Source organism: Peromyscus leucopus, chromosome 3 (assembly GCF_004664715.2).
Source record: "Peromyscus leucopus breed LL Stock chromosome 3, UCI_PerLeu_2.1, whole genome shotgun sequence".
In the NCBI taxonomy this organism is placed as follows: Eukaryota; Metazoa; Chordata; class Mammalia; order Rodentia; family Cricetidae; genus Peromyscus; species Peromyscus leucopus.
In genome coordinates this window covers 28,211,887-28,236,748 of record NC_051065.1, presented here as the reverse complement: position 1 = coordinate 28,236,748, position 24,862 = coordinate 28,211,887, and the positions used below count along the sequence as shown (strand labels likewise).

General features: G+C 41.6%; 1 protein-coding gene across 3 annotated transcripts in view; it reads right to left on the bottom strand.

The window, feature by feature from the left end:
- Abcb1 (ATP binding cassette subfamily B member 1) overlaps positions 1 to 24,862 on the bottom strand; it is a 249,668-nt gene that overhangs the window by 30,094 nt on the left and 194,712 nt on the right. The window contains exons 9-18 of one of the 3 annotated variants that reach the window (XM_037203537.1): positions 24,292 to 24,463; positions 9,688 to 9,801; positions 9,430 to 9,540; positions 9,110 to 9,235; positions 8,819 to 9,022; positions 8,369 to 8,539; positions 7,265 to 7,426; positions 5,931 to 6,104; positions 3,636 to 3,782; positions 2,529 to 2,560 (exon numbers count right to left, since the gene is read on the bottom strand). In XM_037203537.1, the coding sequence (XP_037059432.1) occupies positions 2,555 to 2,560; positions 3,636 to 3,782; positions 5,931 to 6,104; positions 7,265 to 7,426; positions 8,369 to 8,539; positions 8,819 to 9,022; positions 9,110 to 9,235; positions 9,430 to 9,540; positions 9,688 to 9,801; positions 24,292 to 24,463 (1,387 nt within the window). In that variant the 3' untranslated portion in view covers positions 2,529 to 2,554. Of the gene's footprint in view, positions 1 to 2,528; positions 2,637 to 3,635; positions 3,783 to 5,930; positions 6,105 to 7,264; positions 7,427 to 8,368; positions 8,540 to 8,818; positions 9,023 to 9,109; positions 9,236 to 9,429; positions 9,541 to 9,687; positions 9,802 to 24,291; positions 24,464 to 24,862 lie in introns of all 3 variants that reach the window. The other 2 variants (XM_028862235.2, XM_037203536.1) reach the window with 2 other exon arrangements.

Sequence of the window (24,862 nt, the reverse complement as noted above, 5' to 3'; positions counted from 1 at the left end):
CAAACTAAAAAAGCCAAACTTTGGGACCAAAACAGATCAAGGAAGGCGACTCACCAAGAGAAAGCCTTTCGCACTCTACCTCCCCATCCTTCAAGGCTACACACTTCAATGTCTGAAGGAGGGACAGAGTAACCAGGAAAGAACAGTAAGACGTGAGTGGGCCACCATGCCAGGCCACATCTGGGAAAGGAGGTCAACCACGTCCTCGATAGGATGACCATGGGGACAAAGGAAGCAGCAGTATTCCCCCTTCCACCTGAAACTGGTAACCACAGCTGAGGCACAGAAAAGCCGTATGGGAAAGGCTATGTGGTACAACAAAAAGGGGAGTCCTAACTCCATCCCTGTAACCTCTGTGGCATCAGGAAATATAAAAAGGCAGCCATATATTCTTCTGTACTCCCAAGTTGTGCTCTGGGTGTTACTGAAAGAAGGGGGGCTATGTAAGTAATGCCAGATGGGAACACAAACAGGCTTCTGCTGTTGGACCAAATGACATGTGAAAGGTCTTCCTCACTTTGAACTTGCTAGACTAGGTGGGCTGCTTACTACCTGCCTGCAGTGTGCCACAGGGAGCCGGTCACTGTTGTTTTAGCTGAGAGCTATCTTCTGTCACACGGTGGGCTACACGATGACCTCATAATCCTATAACCAGCATGCTTAAAACCAAACTGGGGGTTGAATAGTTGACAGGTTTCCAGAGGCCACAGCTCAACAGTGGCGTAATTGGGGTCTACACCAAGGTATGCAAATTCCTGAGCAGGATGGGACCCAGTCTGACCTCCCGCCCCTCACTCATGTCCCTGCCCATTTCTCAGAGGAGCAGCTGGGCATATTCCACTCTCCCATCATGGACTGTGCTAAGTCGTTCTGAAGTTCCCCGGCTGTCTCTCAGTGTGAATTGGCAGTCTTGCCAAGCTGAGTTTGAACTCAGTTTCTCTAACAAAGCCAGACTGTGAGGGAATAGCTGTTTCTCCTCAAGCTTCACCATTCCAACTGCCAAAGCAGGAATGACCAGCTCAAAGCCACCTTCCTCCCAATCTCCTGCCTACTCCACATGGAGCAACCGAACCTTCTCCAAACATGTGAGACCCACCCTCTTGCTGGTAGGCAGTGTCTCATTTATTCTAGCAAGGTGTAGTTCTACAATCTTATAAGCATTTAGTCAAAAAACTCTTTTATTCATTTTTTCCCTCCAACAGTGCTCAGGAACGGCATCTTGTCCAAGAAAATACTAATACATGTCTAGAATGCATTAACTAGGGCTGGAGAGATGGCCCAGCAGTTAAGGGCACTGGCTGCTCTTCCAGAGGACCCAGGTTCTGTTCCCAACACCCATCATCTGCAACTCCAGTTCCAGGGGACTGATGTGCCTCTTCTGGCTTCCACTGGTACAAGGCATGCACATGGTGCACAGACATGCATGCAGATAAAACACTCTTACACATAAAATAAAATTTTAAATTAAAAAATTTATTAAAGAAATATTCAGAGTTTCGGCTAAAAGATTCCATGTGGTTAATCACTGATTCATTCAATAGGAGGTCACTTGCCAATACCTCGTAGATCTAGGCTGTCTTACTTGGTCATAAGCTCTCTCAGTCATCCTGAGGTAACCTTTCCCATATGTTAGAGAAAGGAGGCTCAGGCAACAGCAGCTAAAATGGCTAATTGTTCCACAGACACGTAATTGGCTCTGTGTGCAAATGACAGAAAGATCTAGGCCTAACCCCAGAGTCCACACTGCATGCCCTTCCAAACAATAGCAATTGAATTTGAGTCATGATTTTCAACCTACAAAAAGTGTTAAAGATGTAAGTGCTTCTCTCCTTTTACTGATTGGCATTCTCCTATCATTGACAGGGTTCTTTCTGCTGGGTGTGGTGGGTGGCACACGCTTCTAATCCTAGCACTCAGGAGGCAGAGGTGGGCTGATCTCTGTTAGTTCAAAGCCAGCCTAGTCTGCAAAAGTGAGTTCCAGGATAGCTAGTGCTGTTACACAGAGAAATCTTGTCTCAAAACCAATAAAAAAAGAAAGGAAGGGAGGGAGGGAGGGAGGGAAGGAGGGAGAGAGAGGGGAGAGAGAGAGAGAGAGAGAGAGAGAGAGAGAGAGAGAGAGAGAGAGAGAGAGAAAATGCTTTGTAGCAAGAGCATAGTGACAAATGTCTCAAATTAGTTTTTAAATTAGTGTGATAACACTTGCAGAGTTCTCTTAGTTTCTCCCCCTCTCTCTTTTTTTCAAATATAGAAACACATTTCTCTCAGTACTAAATAGACCAGCGATACTTAGCTCCAAACTTACCCTGGGCTTCCGTTCTGATGTCTCCATCTTTGTTATAGCACACTGAACATCCCTTTACTCTGATTAGGTCGAGGGTTGTGTTTGGGGAAAGGGTAGAGAAGAGGAGGAAAACAAGAGGCAGCAGAACCGTAAGACTATTACAGCCCAGGTCATGAAGGAGGAATCACACAAACATGAAAATGAAATACTTGTTTGCAAGATCTTCAGAAATGATGTAGACACTTACCTGTAAGAAATATGTAACAAACGAAATCATTCCTAGGACCAAAAAAAGCAGGGAAAACAAATTACAGTTCTGTTGTTTGGTTTCAGGATCATCATCTCTTGTAAAAACCTGTGAGAAAGTATTTGAGGGATTGTTAGTTCTATAGCTGAGAAAGGTATTCCTCATGGCGCCCACTCCCCATCTCACGCAGTCGGGAGGACAAGACAGACTTTGTATACTGGAACAAGGTTGGTTTCCAGAATGCTGACCTCTAAGGCATCTGTATTCTGCCTTCCTTCTAGACAGAGGGGCGTCTGCCATTCACAAATTCACCCAACAATATTAGGGGGGTTCCATATAGATTAATGCATGCCACCCTACTATGGAATACATTGCAATAAATTCTCTCCACTTGGAATCTTGGCAAGGAGTAATACTGTTCAACAACTCATCGTTTTACTCTGTAAAGATTTCAAAGTGTTCCAAGCTGTCTGGGTTGACTATTTGGGATTGGATAACCTATCAGGGAGCTCATCCCTAAAGCAAATAGAGTCTCCATCTCTCAGAGGCATCGATTATGGCCCTTGTGAAATGTCACCCGCTCACTTTGGCATGATGACTGGTTTGTCATTATATGGCTCTTGTAAAGGCGATTTTGTTGTCACAATTTCCTGGGTGCGACTCCCGTGACATTCAGCAGCAGGCGTCCTGGTTCTCTGGCTCTTACACTCTCTGCCCCCAAAGGGCAGCTCATTCTGTCAGCTGTCTTTGATCCCTATTTCTGTGTGGTTTACCACTAAATGGACTCAGTAGGTTGTGTGTGTGTAACAATAATAATTATAAAAGAGTGGATGAATTTGAGAGGGGGTGGGGAGTAAACCCAAGGAGTTGGAGGGGGTAAAAGAAGATTAAAATGATGTAAATACAGTACTCTCATATGAAAAAAAATTAAGAGCTTAAATAAAAAAATATGTTTCCTCTTACAAATTATACTTCTATTCTCCTATCTTCAAGCCATGTGAAGAGTCATGTTTTTCTGGTTTATTGTTAATGGTACAAATAGAAGCAACTCATTCACTCTTCGTTAGTAAACACAAACAAATACTCAGAAAGGACGCCAACACTTACCCCTATAATCCTTGAAAATATTACGGAGGACGCTGGTTGCATGCATCCATTTACAACAGCACAAAGCACACCAACAACCAAGTAAGGCCATTCAGTTATGTTTAGTTTTAGGATCCGGCCAAACGAAACTAGAGGCACGTCTTCCTCCTAGAAAACACATCCATTACAATGAAATAGTTTACAAAATTGATAATGTGGGGGCCAGAGAAACATCTCAGCAGCTGAGAGCACTTGCTGATCTTCTGGGGGACCCATGTTCTAGTCCCAGCACCCATAAGGCAATTCATAGATATCTGTAAGTCTAGTTCTAGGGGATCTGATTCTGGCCTTTAACGGTATGGCACACACACGGTACACAGGCATCCATGCAGACAAAACACTCATACACATAGAAGTATTATTTAAAAATTGATAATTAGGTTTATCATCTATAGCTCCATCCATCCATATTATCATTAATGAATATAACATGATTACTTATTGACTGGCAGTACTTTTTCTGAAGCTAACTCTGACAGTTTCATTTAAACAACAACAGCAACAAAAAACTAATGATGTTGTTACCAATACTCTTGGCCTAGACTTCACAAGACAAGAATATTTATAATTGGGAACGAACAATAAAACATTTAATATTGGCAGATCCACCAGAGTCTCACTCCTTTTAAAAATCATTAAACTGTCCTAACACATAATAATTCTGATATTATAGACATCTGAGGTTATAAAGAATATGTGTTTTTAACTCTCATAAGCCTAGTCTTGGTTGGCTATATGTTTATTTACATATATTACATCTGGACCAGCTCCATCCATCTGCACAGACTCTTCACATACATTGAGTACAAGGGCATACAGGCATACAGACAGGGCTGCATCCCATTTGCTTTAGTAGATAGTAAAATGAGGGATTGGAGATGTAGCTCATCGGTAAGGTGCCCAACTGAAATGTATGAAGCCCTAGCACCACAAAAACAAAACAAGACAGCACAATTTTACTAAGGACTTAAGATTTGTTCATCATTCCTGACTTTAGGAATTCCTGACAGTGACGGCTAATATCGTCAATTTAACAGGACCCAGAATAACCAAGGAGATACGCCTCAGAGCACAACTGCAAGGGTGATCCAGATCCAGACCTGCTTAACGGTCCTGAGAAGACCTAACTCTGGGGCTGAGCCAAAGGGCAGAGAACCGAACACAAGCACATCACTCTCTGCTTCCATCTTAAGCCCACCATGATGAACTTTACCCTCAAACTGTGAGATACAATACACCCTTCCTTCCTCCCTGAAGTTGCCTCAGGTGGGTATTGTGCCACAGCAAGGCCGTTAATAATATAGACCACTATTATGGAATATTAGTTTAAGATGTGTTACATTCATTTATGCTGTGGGATATTTGTTTAATGATGCAAAGATGTGTTGTATTTTTTATGTTGCATTTGTTTTACTCTGTGAAGCTGTGTTACTTTGCCTGTCTAAAATACCTGATTGGGCTAATAAAGAGCTGAACGGCCAATAGCAAGACAGGAGAAAGGATAGGCGGGGCTGGTGGGCAGAGAGAACAAATAGGAGAAGAAAGCCAGGCTCAAGGAAAGATAGAAGAAGGAGCAAAAAAAGGAGGAGAGGAGGGTGCCAGGGGCCAACCATCCAACCCCACAGCCAGCCAGAGAGTAAGAAAGAAAGTAAGAAGAAACGTAAAAAGACAAAGTGTAGTCAAAGAGAAAAGGGATAGTTTAAGTTAAATAAGAAAAGCAGGTGAAGGCCGGGCGGTGGTGGCGCACGCCTTTAATCCCAGCACTCGGGAGGCAGAGGCAGGCGGATCTCTGTGAGTTCGAGGCCAGCCTGGGCTACCAAGTGAGCTCCAGGAAAGGCGCAAAGCTACGCAGAGAAACCCTGTCTCGAAAAACCAAAAAAAAAAAAAAGAAAAGCAGGTGAGAATCAAGTCAAGCTAAGGCTGGGCATTTGTAAGTAAAAATAAGTCTCTATGTATTTATTTGGAGCTATGTGGTGGGCCCCCAAAGAGAAAAAATGAAGAGAAAAAAAACCTAACAAACAAAGAAAACTACAGACTACTACAGTTTCTTTACATAAATCCAAAATTAAAATCCTATGAATTCTGACTGTAAAATGTTTTGATTTTTATTTCTGCAACAATCTATAAAACATGACAGAAGGCATCAAAACAGTCGTGTCTTGTTTTCCCTCCTACACCAGCCCCAGCTCACCCAACTACAGAGACACAGGAGGGTGTGGGGAGGTCTAAGAACTAAGACTGCAGCCACATCCGTACCTGCGCCTCCTGCACACTGACTCTCCTCTCTTGGTCTTGTGGACCCCGAGTACCTCCGCAAGTTGATCTCCTTATTAACGGGGATTTTGATTCTTCTGAAGTCAATTCAGAGGCCTCAGTGTCACTTTGGGATTCATAAGATTCACTTCCCAGTTCAGTTTCATTTCCTTTAGTCTAAAACAAATAAGAAAGACGGAGAAATTGGTTAGGCACAGTTAGACGGGGAACAGCTCATGAGCATCAGCATGAGGAAAATCATGAAATGTTTCAAGTTTTTATGGGACAAGGTGGGGTTAAACTGCTAGGCTTTCTCATGTGATGAAATGAAAACCGTGAAATGAAAAGGATTGCCACCAAATACAACTCTTAGGTAGCCATTTCTGTGCTGCTCGGTTTGCCAACTGGACACAAACCTAAACATCTAGGAAGCGGGAATCTTAATTAAGAAAATGCCTCTGTAAGACTGCCCTTTAAGCAACTCTGTGAGGTATTTTCTTGATTTATGATTGCATTGGGAGGACCCAGCACACAGTGCCATCCCTGGGCAGGTGGTCCTGGGTTGTATAGGAAAGCCTGAGTAAGCAGCTTTCCCCCGGGTTCCTGCCTTGACTTCCTGGCCTGACTTCCCCGGATGATGGACTGACTATAAGCTACAGGATGGAATCTACCCTGTCCTCCCTAAGTTGTGTTGGATCCTGGTGTTTTTTCATAGCAACAGAAAGCTAACTCAAACAACCTTTTTCTCTGGGGCATTCAGTCAGTCAAGTTTGCTTTGAACTAGTGTTATCAACGGCAACGGGCTATATGCCATAACGTGAGTCACACGGGCCATTTAAAATTTTCTAGCAGCCACAACAGAAAATGTGAAAACGGTTAAAAATCAATTTAACTATATATTTAATCTAGTGAATCCAAGATATTATTGTTATCTAACTTATACATTCAACATGTAACAGTACAAAAAGCTACTGGAATATTTTGCATTTTTTAATACTAGACCTTCATAATCCCATTTGTACTTAAATATTTTGTACTTAAATATTGTACTTAAAATATTTCAAAATCCAGATTAACCAATATTTAAATGCTTAGTAGCCACATGTGGCTAGCAGCTACTACCATGGGCAGCTTATCTCTAAACCTTGTTAAACATTAGTTATCCTTTTTAAGCTTCTCTCTTTCCCAGAAAAAGTATCACAAAACACTTGCCTGGTCCTGAATATCCAAAGCACTTTTCCTACTTTTCAAGATAATCAAATCAAATCATCTATAGCATTAAGTAGTAATATGTTATTACCAATGTAATTCGGGAAGAGTCTAAAGTTCCACTGTACCTGTGTCGTAACAAGTTTGAAGTAAATGCCCTTCTCCTTCATGAGCTCATCATGATTTCCTTGCTCCACAATGACACCATCATCAAACCCAGCAATGACGTCAGCATTACGAACTGTAGACAAGCGGTGAGCTATCACGATGGTGGTCCGGCCTTCTCTAGCCTGGAGAGAGAGAAACATGGCTATGAGACATGAGTAATTATATGTAAAAACTCATTCAACTTATGTTTGCTGAATGTCAGTGCTTTGACAATATAAAACCAGTAAAGCTTCAGAAAATAGTCTATTAATTCAACAAATATATGGGCATGAAGTCTCTCTTTAGCCATGGAGCTATTCATAACTGATAGCTCTGGTAAAGGAAAAAGCAGTTTTCTTCAATGGAGTAAAACTCAGTGCATCACCCATACCACGTGGCAGGCCCGATGCTCAGGAGAAGTCAGCCAACACAAATGGGACTCTTGTTTTGTATGTTTGTTTTAAGAGAGAGAGAAGAGAGAGAACATGAAGTTGGGTGGGTAGAAAGGTGAGAGAAGATCTGGAGGGATTGGGGTTGAGTAAAGAATATGACCAAAGCTGGGCATGGTGACACATGCCTTTAATCCCAGCACTTGAAAGGCAGAGGTAGCTGGATCTCTGAGTTCAAGACCAGCCTGATCTACAGATAGGGTTCCAGGACAGACAGGGCCACACAGAGAAACCCTGTCTCTGAAAACAAAAGAATAACAACAACAAAGAATATGATCTAAATACACTGTATGAAATTCTCAAAGAATAAATAAAAACATTACTAGAAAATAAATAGAACTTTTTTTTTTTTTTTAAGTAGAGTGCTATGGGGAGGTAGAGACTGAAAGATACTGAGACTCATAGACCAGCCAGTGTTGCCAAATCAGTGAGCTCCAGGTTCAGTGAGAGACACTGTCTCAAAAAATAAGGTGGAGATCAATTAAGGAAGATAATCCATACATGTGCACACATGTTCAAGTGCAGCTATACATGCATATGCATACACACACGCACAGTCACACATATAAGAAAAAACATAAACAGTGGAATACTATTATTCTTATAATTCAGACCTTGTAAGTACAGCTCACAGACCTTATCCAGAGCCGCCTGAACCACGGCTTCACTTTCTGTGTCCAAAGCTGAGGTCGCCTCATCCAACAAAAGGATCTTGGGGTTGCGGACCAGGGCACGAGCGATGGCGATTCTCTGTTTCTGTCCCCCACTCAGCTGCGCCCCTCTCTCACCAACCAGGGTGTCAAATTTCTACAAATTAAAAAAACAAAACAAAACAGGAAGGTGTAGTAAAGCAACAAACTACTTCAGTTCACATTTCAAATTGCGATGTGATCATCACTGGAGCCTCGACAGCAATACAGTCCAGTTCTACCGCTTGTAGATAGAGTGAGCGATGTAAAATCCACAGTAAACTGGATTTCTCTTCTAAGGAAGTTCTTCTGATTAACAGGAGTTTTTACATGGATGGCATCAGGCCAGAGCTCTGCTCTCCGAGCCTCGGGGTGACAGCAGACAGGCACAACTCACATGGGGCAGTTTCATGATGAAGTCATAGGCGTTGGCTTCCTTGACAGCTTTCTCAATCTCATCCATGGTGACGTTTTCTCGGCCATAGCAAATGTTTTCAGCGATGGTGGTGGCAAACAACACAGGTTCCTGACTCACCACACCAATGATTTCCCGCAGATACCTCACATTGATGGTCCTGATGTCCTGTCCGTCGATGCTGACCTGAAATAGAATGCGTGGTTTTCACTTTAGCCTCATGGAGTCAGAATGATGGGCAGTGGTAACTGCTGCTGGTACATGCCCACTCACCACGCCCTCTATGGGGTCATACAGCCTCTGCAGCAGCTGGACAGTGGTGCTTTTCCCACAGCCACTGTTGCCAACCAGGGCCACCGTCTGTCCACTCTGCACCTTCAGGTTGAGGCCCTTCAAGACCTGCAAAAAAGGTGAGATGCTAATGTCAGGGCAATTCCCAGACACACAGATCTATGCGTGTTCTATGAGCTGAAAGCTGAATTCAGTACTGGGTTTAAACACATAACATATGTGTGATTTTGTTTTACAGTATCTAAAGGAGTATCTCTATCCAACAAATTATTGAATCACAGATTTATCATTTATCACCGTACCTTAACTCCACTTCGAGATGGGTAGCTGAAGTGGACATTTTTAAATTCTAAATTTCCCATTATACTGTCTGGTTTGTGTCCCTTTGTTGAGAAGCTGTCAATGTTTGGCTCCTAAACAGAAACATATTTTAGGCGATCACTAGGTTACAATAACTACCTGTAGGGACACTCTGTGGAGAGAGGAAGTAAAAACAAAACTGACTCGATCAGAAAAATCTTTCAAGCAGATGGATCAATGGGTGGGCAGGTCAGACTCACATTGTCAATTATCCTGAAGATTTCATAGGCTGCCCCTCTTGCGTTTGCGAAGGCTTCTATGTTTGGGGCAAGATGTCCAATACTGAAAGTCCCAGTTAATATAGAGAAGAAGACCTGAGGACGGGGACCAAAGCAAGCAATTACTTAGTGCTCAGCACAATTTTTCTCCTTTTTCCTCTAACAACCAATTTCATTTCAAAATGACAAAAATAATTGACAGAATACTGATGAGAATAAATTGCAAGAATGGTGAGTACTAAAATATTTTAAGTTTATGACTAAGAGATTCAAATTTAAAACCTGGTAATTGGCTGTATTTAACCATTCCATACTATGTACATAGATCAACGTATTGTACTGTAGTCACCAAAAGTAAAATATTTGTGATTCTTTGATTAAAATAAAAAAATAATGTAAATTTAAGTTTAAACACTTAATGTGCTTAGAATCTGGAATTAGTCTTACTTGCTTCATCACACAGGGTATACTTTCTATACAATCATCATATTAAATAGAAAGGTTTTTTTTTTTTTCAAAAATTCAGCATTTTTACCTAGATTTTCACAAGAATAAAATGAAATAAACACAAGAAGACCAACCAGGTCTGTACCTGGATGAGTACTGTACATCTTTAGGACATTCTCTTCAAATCTCTGGCCTTCAAGTTGACCTGCTCTGTCTAGGCTGCGCTGGATGCCACTGACTGCAAATGTTCTCCCAATCCTATAGCACAAACCTAAGGCGTGACTCAGTGTCCCCAGTTCACCTCCCTAGACTGTGTTCTTTTTGAAGTCTAATGAGCAGGTATTTGGGCTTTTGTTCTTTGTTTTATTCAAAACACTTGCTTCTTGTTACTAAAGACTCATCTTTTCTCTATTGGAGCTTTACGAGAACTGAGGTCACCACTCGCTTCTAAGCCAGACAGGAATATGACTGTGTAGCACGTCTAGTCTTCACAAGGACTCTAAAAGCTATGGCACATACTCTTGTCACATCTGTTTGGCAGAAGAGATAAGAGAAGCCAGAAGAGTTTAGACAAGAGCTCTGAATCACGGATCTGGTAAAGTCCAGCCAGAATTTGGACCCAGTGGGTCTGGTATAAAATCCCGCATGCACTACTCGGATGTTCCTGCTTGTAAGACAGATTTGCACTCAGTGAACGTATGATGCACATTGCTCATCCAGAGCTGGGGCTGCAGCTCAAGGGGAGAGGAGCTACCTAGGCTAACATGTGTGAAGCCCAGGTTCTATATGCTGTGGGATGTCTTTCTGTATGCTGTGAATATGTGTTGCTCTGATTGGTTGATAAATAAAGCTGCATTGGCCTATGGCAAGGCAGTTTCGACGCAGGTGGAAATCCAAGCAGACAGACAGGAAGAGAAAAGAGAGGCAGAAAGATGCCTTCCTGCTATCTAGGGAGCAGCATGTAATGGCACACAGGTAAAGCCACAGAACACATGACAACATATAGATTAACAGAAATGGGCTAAGTTTAATAATAAGAGCTAGCTAGCCATGTAATTTGTAATTGATATAAGCCTCTGTGTGTGTTTACTTGGGTCTGAGCAGCTGCAGGACCAGGTGGGACACAGGAAAAACTTCCAGCGACATCTATACTCAGCATATGAAATAAATAAATAAATAAATAAATAAATAAATAAATAAATAAATAACACTATTTTTCTATATCACAGTAAGCAGGACACAGTTCTTATTATAATCTAAGCTCTTCTACTTAGAAATATTTAACTTCTTAAAAATAAAAACTACCCTAAGGGCTGGAGAGATGTCTCATATTGCTCCTGCAAAGGATCTGAGTTCAGTTCCCAGCAACCATGTTGGGTGGTTCCCAACCACCAGCTAATAACTACCTGTAACTCCAGCACCAATGGACCTGACACCTTCTTCTGGCCTCCAGTGGCACATGTACACACATGTGTATGACACACATATATTTATACATATACATAATGAAAAATAAGATAAAATTTTAAATTACCTTAAAAACTGTAGGTGGGGGGAGCCTATTCCTAATCAAATAGCCTCATAAATGGTATTGAATGGGGTTTAAAAAAACAGAGGCAATTGGACCCTAGAATCTACAAGACCCACTCCATCACCCAAGTCCACCAAACCCATCATCCTTTCCATGGCCAACCATCCCCCACAAAATCAGCAGCCCCGAGAGGCACAAGCACCACCTGCACCAATTGGAGGAAGAGCAGCCCACCCGTGAACAGCCCTCTCCATCAACATCAGCAGATCCTATAGGCACAGGCACCACCCACAACAGCTGGAAGAAAAAACCCACGGGCACAAGTAAAGCCCACACCAGCCAGAAGAGCTGGACAGTATGCTGGACCTAGGCACCCAAACCCCCACAAACCTCAGCGGAGACGACCCTATCGACCTGACAACCATCCTATCACTAGACCCGTTGGCCATTCAGGACAAAAGACAATAAAGGAAACAGACAGACAATAAAGGAGCAAAAGACTCATCCAACAAAGATATCACAAGAATCAACACTGTTCCTATAATTATCCCAAACCCAAATGGGTAAACAGCAGTGTAAGAACACATTCAACAACATAAAGAGCAATATGGTACCACCAGAATCTAGAGGTTCTAAAAGAGCAAGACCTGAACATCCCAATGCAGATGAAGCAGAAGAAAACAACCTTAAAAACAATTTTATGAAGATAAAAGAGGTTCTTAAAGAGGAAATGAAAAATTCCCTCGAAGAAATCGAGGAAAAGATAAACAAAAAAATTGGAAGAAATCAATAAGTCCCTTAAAGAAAGCCAAGAAAAAAACAATCAAACAGGTGAAGGAAATGGTTTAAGACTTGAAAATGAAAATTGAGACAATAAAGAAGACACAAACCGAGGGAATTCTAGACATGGGAAGAATGGGAAACAAACAGGAACTACGGATGCAAACATAACCATCAGAATACAAGAGATGGGAAGAGAGAATCTCAGGTGTTGAAGATATGATAGAGGAAATAGAATCATTGGTCAAAGAAAATGCTACTTCCAATAAATTCTTAACACAAAACATCCAGGAAATCTGGAACACCATGAAAAGATCAAACCTAAAAATAGGGATAGAAGAAGAAGAATTCCAGTTCAAAGGTACAGAAAATATATTCGACAAAATCATAGAAGAATACTTTCCCAACCTAAAGAAGAACATGCCTAAGAAGGTACAAGAAGCTTACAGGACACCAAATAGACTGGACCCCCCCCAAAAAAAAGTCTCCTGGACATATAATAATCAAAACACTAAACATACAGAATAAAGAAAGAATATTAAGAGCTGCAAAGGAAAAAGGCCAAGTAAAATATAAAGGCAGACCTATCAGAATTGCACTCAACTTCTCAATGGAGACTCTGAAAGCCAGAAAGTCCTAGACAGATGTTATGCAGACACTAAGAGACCATGGATGCCAACCCAGACTATTATAACTTTCAATCACCATAGAGGGAGAAAACAAGATATTCCAAGATAAAACCAGATTTAAACAATACCTATCCACAAATCCAGCCCTACAGAAAGTACTAGAAGGAAAACTCCAACCTAAGGAAGTTAGCTGCACCCACAAAATCACAGGCAACAGATAATCTAATATCAGCAAATCCCAAAGAAGGGACACACACACACACACACACACACACACACGCACACGCACACGCACACGCACACGCACACACACACACTAACATCACCACCAACAAAACCAAAAATATCAGGAACTAACAATCATTGGTCATTAATATCCCTGAATATCAATGGACTCAATTCACCTATAAAAAGACACAGACTAACAGAATGGATACGAAAACAGGATCCATCCTTCTGCTGCATACAAGAAACACACCTCTACTTCAAAGACAGACATTACCAATCAAATGAACCTAAGAAACAAGCTGGTGTAACTATCCTAATATCTAACAAAATAGACTTCAAACTAAAATTAATCAAAAAATATGGAGAAGGACATTTCATACTCATCACAGGAAAAAGATCCATAAGAAGTCTCAATTCTTAACATTTATGCCTCAAATACAAGGGCATTTCAGACCTGCCCCTTGGGGGCCTGGCCAATATGCAGGCAGTGCCTTGGCTGGCTAAGGGTCCTAACAACATCCTGCACTCATTGCTACATGGTGTTCCTGTGCATGTGTGGAAGTCCCCTCATAAAAGGTGCGGCCCCCCCTCCCCATTCCCCCATCCACCCACATCCCGCAACAAGACAGCTCTTCCATCCCTCTCCCTTCCCCCTTCACCACTAATAAAACTTTCCACATGAGCACTATCTGCATGGCGGGTCTCAGTCTCTTACCTGCCATGAGGCACCTTGGCTCGAACCCACCAAGGTCCCTCTCCTGCCATTTTAAAACACAACATCTGGTGCTGTGAACGAGGCAGGCTCTCCCGAAGTTCTGAGGCACACTGGGACCCAGGAACCACAACAGGCTCACCTTCCAGCTCACCCCATCGCTCAGCACCCATCCAACCAAGGCAACTGCATAAGTTTCCCCTCAGTTGTTCTAAACATGTCCCTGATTCTCAACAGCGGTTGCAGTTCAGAGCTCTGGGTCAAGGCCAGTTGTGCAATCAGGCTGCCAGGGGCAGTATTGTCTCAGCCCCACAGGGACTGGCTCCCCCACTCCAGTGCCTCACTGAGGCCACACCTGCCCCACTGCCCGAGGGATGAGGAAGTGACCTTTGATTGTCTGTCACCCCTCTGGTACTCCAATATGACAGGCTCTCTTCACCTGGCCCCAGCCCACCACCCTTGGAGCTGCAATCCTGCAGTTTCATTAGGCCCAACGGGACTTCTGCGACCCCATTCCTAACGTTTTCCTATGGATGAGACCCCTTTAGAGCTCGGTTTTCATCCTTGCCTTCTGGCCTCTACCAAACCCTGGTACCTAGCGCCTCTGGCTTAGCCAAGTTGGACATGACCCCCGTTGAATGTGCTGACGACCCTCTGAATGACATGGTCCTCATTCAGTCCTCTCTGAGTCCTGTGGATGCCCCATACTACAGGCTGCAATAACCCTTTCCTTTTCCTTCTCTCATCCATGGGAACCGCGTCTTCCACAGCCTCTCATTCCCCCTCAGAATGCCTCTTACAAAACCTCCAGCCCCTACACCTAGCACCCGACCTCAATGGCCCTAAACTTATTCACCTTGCAATCAAATTTAGCCTCAATAGTCCTTAGATAACAATCCAAATGGCCAATCAACAGCCCCCTAGATCCAAATATTTGTCAAGCCCTTTATGACTGTTAGTTATTATTATTCAGCGCGGTGTTATTCATTAAGCAGCACTGTTTATCACGGGAGAAAAGCCACGAGGCCCAACAAAACCCACTACAAGAGTTTATTAAGAAAAGGAACAGAGGGGAATGTGCTTAGGCCTGTGGAAGATTGTGCATGGAGAGAGAGAGGAAAAAGAGGGGGAGGAGTCTGTGATCTGCTTTTTATGGATTACCCTGCACATATGCATATGGGCTTATGTAGCTACACCACGCACACGCATAAATTGCATGATCACGCTGTGTGCAAATTACATAAAGCCCTGGAATGACTAAACATCTTGCCTGGCTACTAGACAGCACATGTATGATCATGTAGCTGGGGGAGTGGCCAGGAATTTCAACATTCCAGATTCTTTGTTTATTATAAAAATGGCAGGTGAACAGAACAGGGCGCCATGTATCCCAAAACTGCTTCCTGCTGACTTGGTGGGTGTCAGTTAGCTCTTGGGGGTAGGGAAGGGGATTTTGGGGGTAGCCGGACATCCTGAGGTAGTATTATCATACGCTATATGATAATAGCAATTTACATTTTAAAGATCTATTCAGATTAACAAAAAACTAACTCAGAGATTTACACCTATGTTTTGGCCAAGTGTTCAACACCGACCTTATAGAGAATTTAAATAAATGGTGACATAGGTTTGATAAATAAGGTATTTGATAAACAAAATACATATTTTATAAGGGAGTTTCTAGTTCCCCACGAGGATCCTTTTCTCAGAGTTGAGTCACACTCCAACTCACAAGCCCCTTTTCTTAGTCTTATGAAAGCTGCTAACATTGAAGACTGTTAGGGAACACAAGTTGATAGTCATTCATACCTAATAGACAGACAGTCCTCAAATGCTCAGAGATCTGCAGAATATGGCATTTCAAATGTTTAATGAAAAAGCTTTTCATAGCTGGGTGGCAGACCTAGACCTGGCAGCTGAAGACTGATGTTTTTGCCCTGAGACCTCTGCCCTCAATGACCATGGAGGACCCTGGGGTGGCTGTCTAGGTAGCCAGCAGGTCTCTGTCACTTTCAATCACTAACTCAGGTAAAATTTGTCCTTCTCAGATCTCTGATGCTGTTTGATGACCAGGATTTGTCAGTTCAACAGCAGCAACCAAGGCTTCAGCTTCCTTTTCAGTTCTCAATGTGAAATTCACAAGCCTCACTCTCTTAGAGCTAATACTAGATCTAGACATGGTTCACCTTGCTACCAGACTCAAAAAAAGGGGTATGACTGCTGTCAGTGGTCAGGTATGTCCTGGTGAGTTAGATAAAAAGAAGGTGCTTTAAGGTTTGCTTATGTGAAGACAGGAAAGCTGTCTCACTTCTGTTCACTTACTTTTCCTTCTCAGATCTGATGGTGTTTGTTGACCAGGGCACTAATAGATTTCCCAGTTAACAGATCTCTCCCTGCCCTCTGACATTAGAGAGGGTATGGAAGCCTCCCAGCCTTTTGCTATGACACCAAGATGTAAATCTGTGCCAGTTGTTTATGACACCTACAGGTCCACCCCTCCTGGAGACTCGTGCCAAGGCCAAACCTGCAGGGACCCTCCAGATACGCCAGCCCCTGTACCACCTCCGAAGATACCAACTGAGCAAGTACTGACAAGTTGATTTCACCCATGTCCTCACTCATGAAAAGTTCTGTTATCTCTTAACCCTTACTCAAGGAGCAGATGCATGAGGTCTCCAGGATGAAAGCTAGTTGAATGCTTCTTCACTCACACCTCCCACTGTGTGTGACCCCAACTCCCAACTCCCCCCACCCCACTTCATCCCAAGTCAGCAGGAAGCAGTCTTGAGAATTTGGCACCCTCATTTCCTGCTCCACTTGCCATCCATAACACCTTTTCATAGCAATCAAAAGGGAGGGATGCTAGCATTCAGACCTGGGGACCTGGCCAGTAAGCAGGCAGTACCTTGGCCAGCTCAGTGTCCTGACAATGTCATGCATTCATTGCTACATGGTCTCTCTGCACATGCTCAAAGTCCCCTCATGAAAGGTGTCCTCTCTTCTTCTCTCCTCAGCCCCCTGCTCATTCTCTTCCCCCTTCTCTCTCCCTTCCCCTCTCTTTCTTTCCCTCTGTCTCTTCCCACAAGGCAGCTCTGCGCTCTCTTTCCCTTTCCCCTTTACCACTAACAAAACTCTCCAAGTGAGCGCTGTCTGCCTGGCTTGTCTCTGTCTCTTACCCGCTGTGGGGCACCTTGGCTCCAAACCACCAAGTTCTCTCTCCCACATTTTTCAAATACAACACCCACATTTGTAAAAGAAACACTACTAAAGCTTAGATCACACATCAAACCACACACACTAATAGTGGGTGACTTCAACACCCCACTCTCACCAATGGACAGGTCTGCCAGACAGAAACTTAACAGAGAAATAAGGGACTTAACAGATTTTATGACTCAAATGGACTTAACAGACATCTACAGAACATTTCACTCAAACACAAAAGAATATACCTTCTCAGCTTCTCAGAGAACTTCTCTAAAATTCACCACATACTCAGTCACAAAGCAAATCTCAACAGATACAAAAAAATTGGAATAACCCACTGTATCTTGTCAGATCACCATGGCTTAAAGTTAGAATTCAACAACAACACAAATTACAGAAAGCCTACAATCTCATGGAAACTGAATACTGTCCAACTGAATCACCAATGGGTCAAGGATGAAATAAAGAAAGAAATTAAAGACTTTCTAGAATTCAGTGAAAATGAATGCACAACATACCCAAACTTATGGAACACTATGAAATCGGTGCTAAGAGGAAAGTTCATAGCACTAAGTGCCTACATAAAAAATTTGGAGAAATCTCACACTAGTGACTTAATAGCACACCTGAAAGCTCTAGAACAAAAAGAAGCAAGCTCACCCAGGAGGAATAGAGGGCAAGAAAGAATCAAACTCAGGGCTGAAATCAATAAAATAGAAACAAAGAGAACAATACAAAGAATCGATGAAACAAACAATTGGTTCTTTGATAAAATTAACAAGATAGACAAACCATTATCCAAACTAACTAAAAGGCAGAGAGAGAATATCCACATTAACAAAATCAGAAATGAAAATGGGGATGTAATTACAGACACTGAAGAAATGCAGAGAATCATTAGGACATACTTCAAAAATCTGTACTCCACAAAACTGGAAAATCTAAAAGAAATGGATAATTTTTCTGGATTGGTATCACATACTAAAATTAAATCAAGACCAGATAAACAATTTAAATAGACCTATAACCCCTAAGGAAACAGAGGCAGTCATTAAAAGTCTCCCAACCAAAAAAAGAAGTCATGTTCAGATGGTTTCTGTGCAGAATTCTACCAGAATTTCAGAGAAGAGCTAATACCAATGCTCCTCAAATTGTTCCAAAGAATAGAAATAGAACAAACATTGCCAAACTCTTTTTTATGAGACTAAAGTTAATGTGATACTCAAACCACACAAAGATGCAACAAAGAAAGAGAATTACAGACCAAACTCCCTCACAAACATTGACGAAAAAATACTCAAAATAAAATACTGGCAAACTAAATCCAAGAATACATAAAAAAAAAAATCATCCACCATGATCAAGTAAGCTTCATTCCAGAGATACAAGGGTGGTTAAGCATACAAAAAAAAAATCTGTCAATGTAATCCACCATATAAACCAAACTGAATGAAAAAAAAAAAAAAAAAAACATGAACATCTCATTAGATGCTGAAAAGGCCTCTGACAAAATCTAACACTCCTTCATGATAAAGGTCTTGGAGAGATAAGTGATACAAGGAAAATACCTAAACATAATAAAAGCAATATACAGCAAGCTGACAGACAACATCAAATTAAATGGAGAGAAACTCAAAGTGATTCCACTAAAATCAGGATCAAGACAAGGCTGTCTACTCTCCCCATATCTATTCAATATAGTACTCGAAGTTCTAGCTAAAACAACAAGGCAACAAAAATAAGGCAACAAAAGGAGATCAAGGGGATACAAATTAGAAAGGAAGAAGTCAAACTTTCCCTATTTGTAGATACATGACCCCAAAAATTCTACCAGGCAACTCTGATAGCTGATACATACCTTCAGTAATGTTGCAGGATACAAGATTAACTCAAAAAAATCAGTAGCCCTCCTACATACAAATGATAAATGGGCTGAGAAAGAAATTAGAGAACCAACACCTTTTACAATAGACAGCCCCAAATAATATAAAATACCTTGGGGTAACTCTAATCAAACAACTGAAAGGCCTGTATGACAAGAACTTTAAGCCTTTGAAGAAACTGAAGAAGATATCAGAAAATAAAAATATCTCCCATGCTCATGGATAGGTAGGATAAACATAGTAAAAATGGCAATCTTACCAAAAGCAATCTGCAGATTCAATGCAATCCCCATCAAAATCCCAACACAATTCTTTACAGACCTCAAAAGAACAATTTTCAACTTCATATGGAAAAACAAAAAACCCAGGGTAGCTAAAAGAATCCTGTACAATAAAGGAACTTCTGGAGGCATTACCATCCCTAACTTCAAGCTCTGCTATAGAGCTATAGTAATAAAAACAGCTTGGTATTGGCATAAAAACAGACATGTGGATCAATGGAATAAAATCAAAGACCCTGACATCAATCCACATCCCTACGAATGCCTGATTTTCGACAAAGAAGCCAAAATTGTACAATGGAAAAAAGAAGGCATCTTCAACAAATGGTGCTGGCATAACAAGATGTGTACATGTAAAAGAATGCAAATAGACCCATATCTATTGCCACGCACAAAACTCAAGTCCAAGTGGATCAAAGACCTCAACATAAATCCATTTACACTGAACCTAATATAAAGGAAAGTGGGAAGTAACCTTGAAGGTATTGGAAAAGGAGACCACTTCTCGAATATAACACTAGTAGCACAGACACTGAGATCAACAATTAATAAATGGGACCTCCTGTAATTGAGAAGCTTCTGTAAGGCAAAGGACATGGTCAATAAGACAAAATGGTAGCCTACAGAATGGGAAAAGAGCTTCACCAACCCCACTTCTGACAGAGGGCTGATCTTCAAATATATAAAGAACTCAAGAAACTAGACATCAAAATGCCAAATAATCCAATTTTTAAAAAATAGGGTACATATCTAAACAGAGAATTCTCAACAGAAGAACTGAATGGCTGAAATACACTTAAAGAATTGTTCAAAATCTTTAGTCATCAGGGAAATGTGAATCAAAATGACTCAGATTTCATCTTATACCTGCCAGAATGGATAAGATCAAAAACACTGATGACAGCTTATATTGGAGAAGATGTGGAGTAAGGGAAACACTCCTCCATTGTTGGGGGTGTAAACTTGTACAGTCACTTTGGAAATCTATATGATGGTTTCCCAGAAAATTGGGAATCAATCTACCTCAAGACTCAGCAATACCAATTTTGGACATATACCCAAGGAATGCTCAATCATACCATAAGGACACTTGCTCTACTATGTTCATAGAAGCATTATTTGTAATAGCCAGAACCTGTAAACAACCTAGATGACGCTCAACTGAAGAATAGATAAAGAAAATGTGGTACATTTACACAATGGAGTACTACTCAGCAGTAAAAAACAGACATCATGAAATTTGCAGGCAAACGGATGGAACTAGAAAAAAACCATCCTGAGTGAGGTAATCCAGAAAGACAAACATGGTATGTATTCACTCATAAGTGGATACTGCATGTAAAGCAAAGGATAATCAGGTTACAATCCACAGCCCTAGAGAAACTAGGTAACAAGGAGGACCCTAAGAGGGACATATGGATCACCCTGGGAAAGGGAAATAGAGATCTCCTGGGTAAACTGGGGGCAGGGGTGGGTAGGTGAGTAGAGGGGAGGGGATTGGAGTTGGGAACATGAGAGATTGGGAAGGTCGAGTTGTGGGAGAGAGACAAAGGAAAGCAACAAAAGATATCTTGATAGAGGGGGCCATTATGGGGCTAGGGAGAAACCTGGTGCCAGGGAAGCTCCCAGGAATCCACAAGGATGACCCCAGGTAAGACTCCTAGCAATAGTGAAGAGGGGGCCTAAAATGGCCTTCTCCCGTAATGAGATTGGTGACTACCCTATTGTCATTCTAGAACCTTCATCCAGTAACTGATGGAAACAGATGCAGAGATGCATAGCCAAGCACTGGGCTGAGCTCTGGGAATTCAGTTGAAGAAAGGGAGGAGAAATTATATAAGCAGGGGGTCGGATGGTCAAGATCATGACAGAGAAACCCACAGAGACAGCTGACCTGGGTCATGGGAGCTCATGGACTCGAGACTGACAGCTAGGGAGCCTGCATGGGACCGACCTAGGCCCTCTGCATGTGGGTAACAGTTGTGCAGCTTGGTCTGTTTGTGGGGCTCCTAGCAGTGGGACCAGGATCTGCCACTGGTGCATGAGCTGGCTTTTTGGAACCTACTCCCTATGATAGGATGCCTCACTCAGCTTTGATGCAGGAGCTTGGTCCTGCCTCAACTTGATATGCCATGTTTTGTTGACTCCCATGGGAGGCCTTACACTTTCTGGGGAGTGGATGGGGGTTAGAAAGGAGGCAGGGGAGGGAACAAGAGGAGAGGAGGGAGAGGGAACTGTGGTTGGTATGTAAAAAGAATAATATAAGTAAAATTTTAAAAAAAGAGGCAATTATTACATCTCTATCACAAATCTGAATTTTGATAAAGCACATTGTTTTCCAGACATGTGGTACCCACCTATGATTGCCAAACTCAAAAGCTGAGTCTGGAGAATCAGGAGTTTGAGGATAACCTGGACTACATAATGTAATGATCAAAATATAAAAGGTATTACATTAAATGATTCAAGAAAAGGTGGCCAGTCATGAACTCAACATGCTTATACTTAGGGAGGGAAAAAAAAATGAATCTACTATCACAGATTGAGTTTGGCTTACAAATTATTTCATTGTCTTCAAATGAAAGAAAATAGCACTTGGACTTGTACACTGTCCTACAAGGCAGAAAACCTCTAAATAGAATTTTCTGTTACAAAGAGCAACCATTTACATTTCTACAAAATTGTGAGATTGCCATTCAAAAGATTTTTATTATTTATTTTTTTGTTTGAATAGTAAATAAGAAAATAAGAGAAGCACTTAACGTGATGTTTGTAAAAAAGAGGCCATCTCATTAAATGTAGGCTCATAGCAGAGAGATGGCTAATGTGAATGGTATTTAGGCTGCAGGTCTGAGAATCACCTTTTCTGAAAATACTTCTTGTCCTCAGAGACTAAATTTTGCCAGACCTTGCAACCAAGTTAATAACATGCCTGAAGACCATTTAACACCATATAGTCACTCTGTTTCCCTACTGTGTATTCATGCAGTTTAAGTTGAACTTGCCTTTAAGAAAGCAACGTAACCAACCTAACCATGTCTGGACTTCAGATATACTTCGCTTTTACAACCTAAGCTAAATGCATAGCTTTAATCTTAAACTACCTATTCTTCCATATTCCTGACCCAGAAGAGTGTATGTATCTGTGTGTGTGTGTGTGTGTGTGTGTGTGTGTGTGTGTGTGTGTGTGTGTGTGTCTGTTATGGTGATAATTTGCTAAAAACAGACAATAAATTGAAAGTAACTTTAAAGAAAACAAGAATCCAGCATAAATGTTAGAATCATCAAGTGGATAGGTTGATAACATCTGCCTGCAGTTCTGAGTGCTATTTCGTGTCAGTAAAGTAACATCTTCTCTTGTAAAACTCTATTAAAAAATTTCAGTATAAAAGAATTCTTCATTCTTCAAATGGTTCTTCAAAAGGGTAGGAGAGAGGAATTATGAAGTATTAGATAGAAAGATAGAAAGAGACAATAAGAAAGAGAGACACAGGATAGCTTTGGGAGGGCCCTGGGTCAATACCCAGTCACCTTGAGGTTTATTCCAAAGGGCTTTTTGTATAATACCAAGGGGCAAAGCAAAAGACCTCCCCCTTTCAAGATCAAAGCACAATGTACAGCCAAGTGTAGACCTTTCAAAACACCTGGTAAACACACCTGTAGCCACATCATCCCATTATGCAGCTCTCCTGGGTAAAGCAAGTTCAGATTCTCTAACTTTGAGTAATTTGGGCCCCCACAATTCTTTTCCAATACCATATTTTTCTGTGCTATTCAATGAATACAGAGCAAAGCCCTTTGTAAGGACAGACAGACATCAGACCACAAATAACAAGACAGAAGACACAGGGTGAGAGGTGGAGAATTCAAATGTAGTCTCTAATAGGAATTCTAACCACAACCCCATGCCTGGCAAGACACCTAATCATTTCCGGGGCCGTAAGTAATTTTCTAGTAATTTTCATGCAGCATGATCATGTAAACTATGCTCATGCATGGCGTAGCCACATGGGCCCATATGTGCATGTGCATGGGTAGTTTATAAAAGGCAGATCCCATGTACCCTCCCCGTCTTGGCACATGTCTTTCAAACAGGCCTGATCACATTCTTTTCTGTCCCTCCCTCCTCCTAATAAAACTCTCATAGTGGGTTTTGTTGTGCCCTGTGACTTTTCCTTGCAGGGTAAAAGCACCACATAAAACCAACAGTCTCATTCTTAGTTGTGGTGGTTTGAATAAGAATGGCCCCAATAGGCTCATGTATTTGAATGCTTAGTCACCAGGGAGTGGCACTCTTTGATAAGATTATTAAGGGTTAGGCGATGTGGCCTTGTTGGAGTAGGTTTGACCTTGTTAGAGGAAGTATATCACTAGGGGTGGGCTTTGAGGTTTTAAAAGCCTATGCTAGCTAGACCCATTTTTCTCTGTGTGTCTCTGTCTCGCTCTGCTTCAAATCAGAATAGAGCCCTCAACTACTCCTCCATGTGTGCCGCCATGCTCCCCACCATGATGATAACCTCTGACACTGTAAGCAAGCCCCCAGTTAAATGCTTTCTTTTATAAGAGTTGCCTTGGTCATGGAGTCTCTTCACAGCAATGGTACAGTCCAAGAGGAAGACTTTTTTTTTTTAATTCTTTAATGCAACATTGACACATAAAGAATAAGTTGAAAGAATAAGGTTTTTTTTTTTAAGATATCTGTAAGAAAGACAACAATATTGATTTGAGATCCATCTATTTCCTCTCCACTCTTAAACCTAGTGACTGAATGAATGTTTCTTTATAGTATTTAATGGGTTTCAAAACACATTCTTCTAAGGTTAAATTACAACTACTTAATTTAAACAGCATTTTCAGTGAATCCTTTTATAAATCATGTGTTACTTACAGTAAGCACTTGTCCAACAGAGTATTCATTTGAGAGGACCAAGGAGGTCCCATACCAGAACGCCAGTGCATACGATGCATACACCAGTAGATAGGCAATACCTATGGAAAGGTTGGCCGTGATCGCTTTCTTTATTCCAACATTTTTAGCTTCTTCTAAATTTTTATCGTACCTGGAAGAAAAACCAGAAATCATTACATGTTCTCATAAGCATGGAGGAAGTATGCTAATGTAACGAGGCAGTGAGTTGAATAGTTGGAACGCACCAGCCCTACAGTGCATGTGTTTCCTTCTTTTTTCCATACATTGCCCCTAAGATGTACTATTATTTTATTCCTTCATTGAACAGTACACTGAGGCTTAAACCTTTTCAGGCCTTAGTAATTATAGGGCACTGGTCTCCTCCCACATTGAGTAAAGCCATTGCCTGCTTGCCAACCTTGACCAGTTGTCCTCCCTATGCTAATTCCCTGGCGGGTTTCACCCTCCTGAATGCTTAAGGGAAGTTCCTTGTTTGTGAATCCTGCATATTGGGCATTAACAGCTTAGATGCAAGAATGTATAAAGTTCT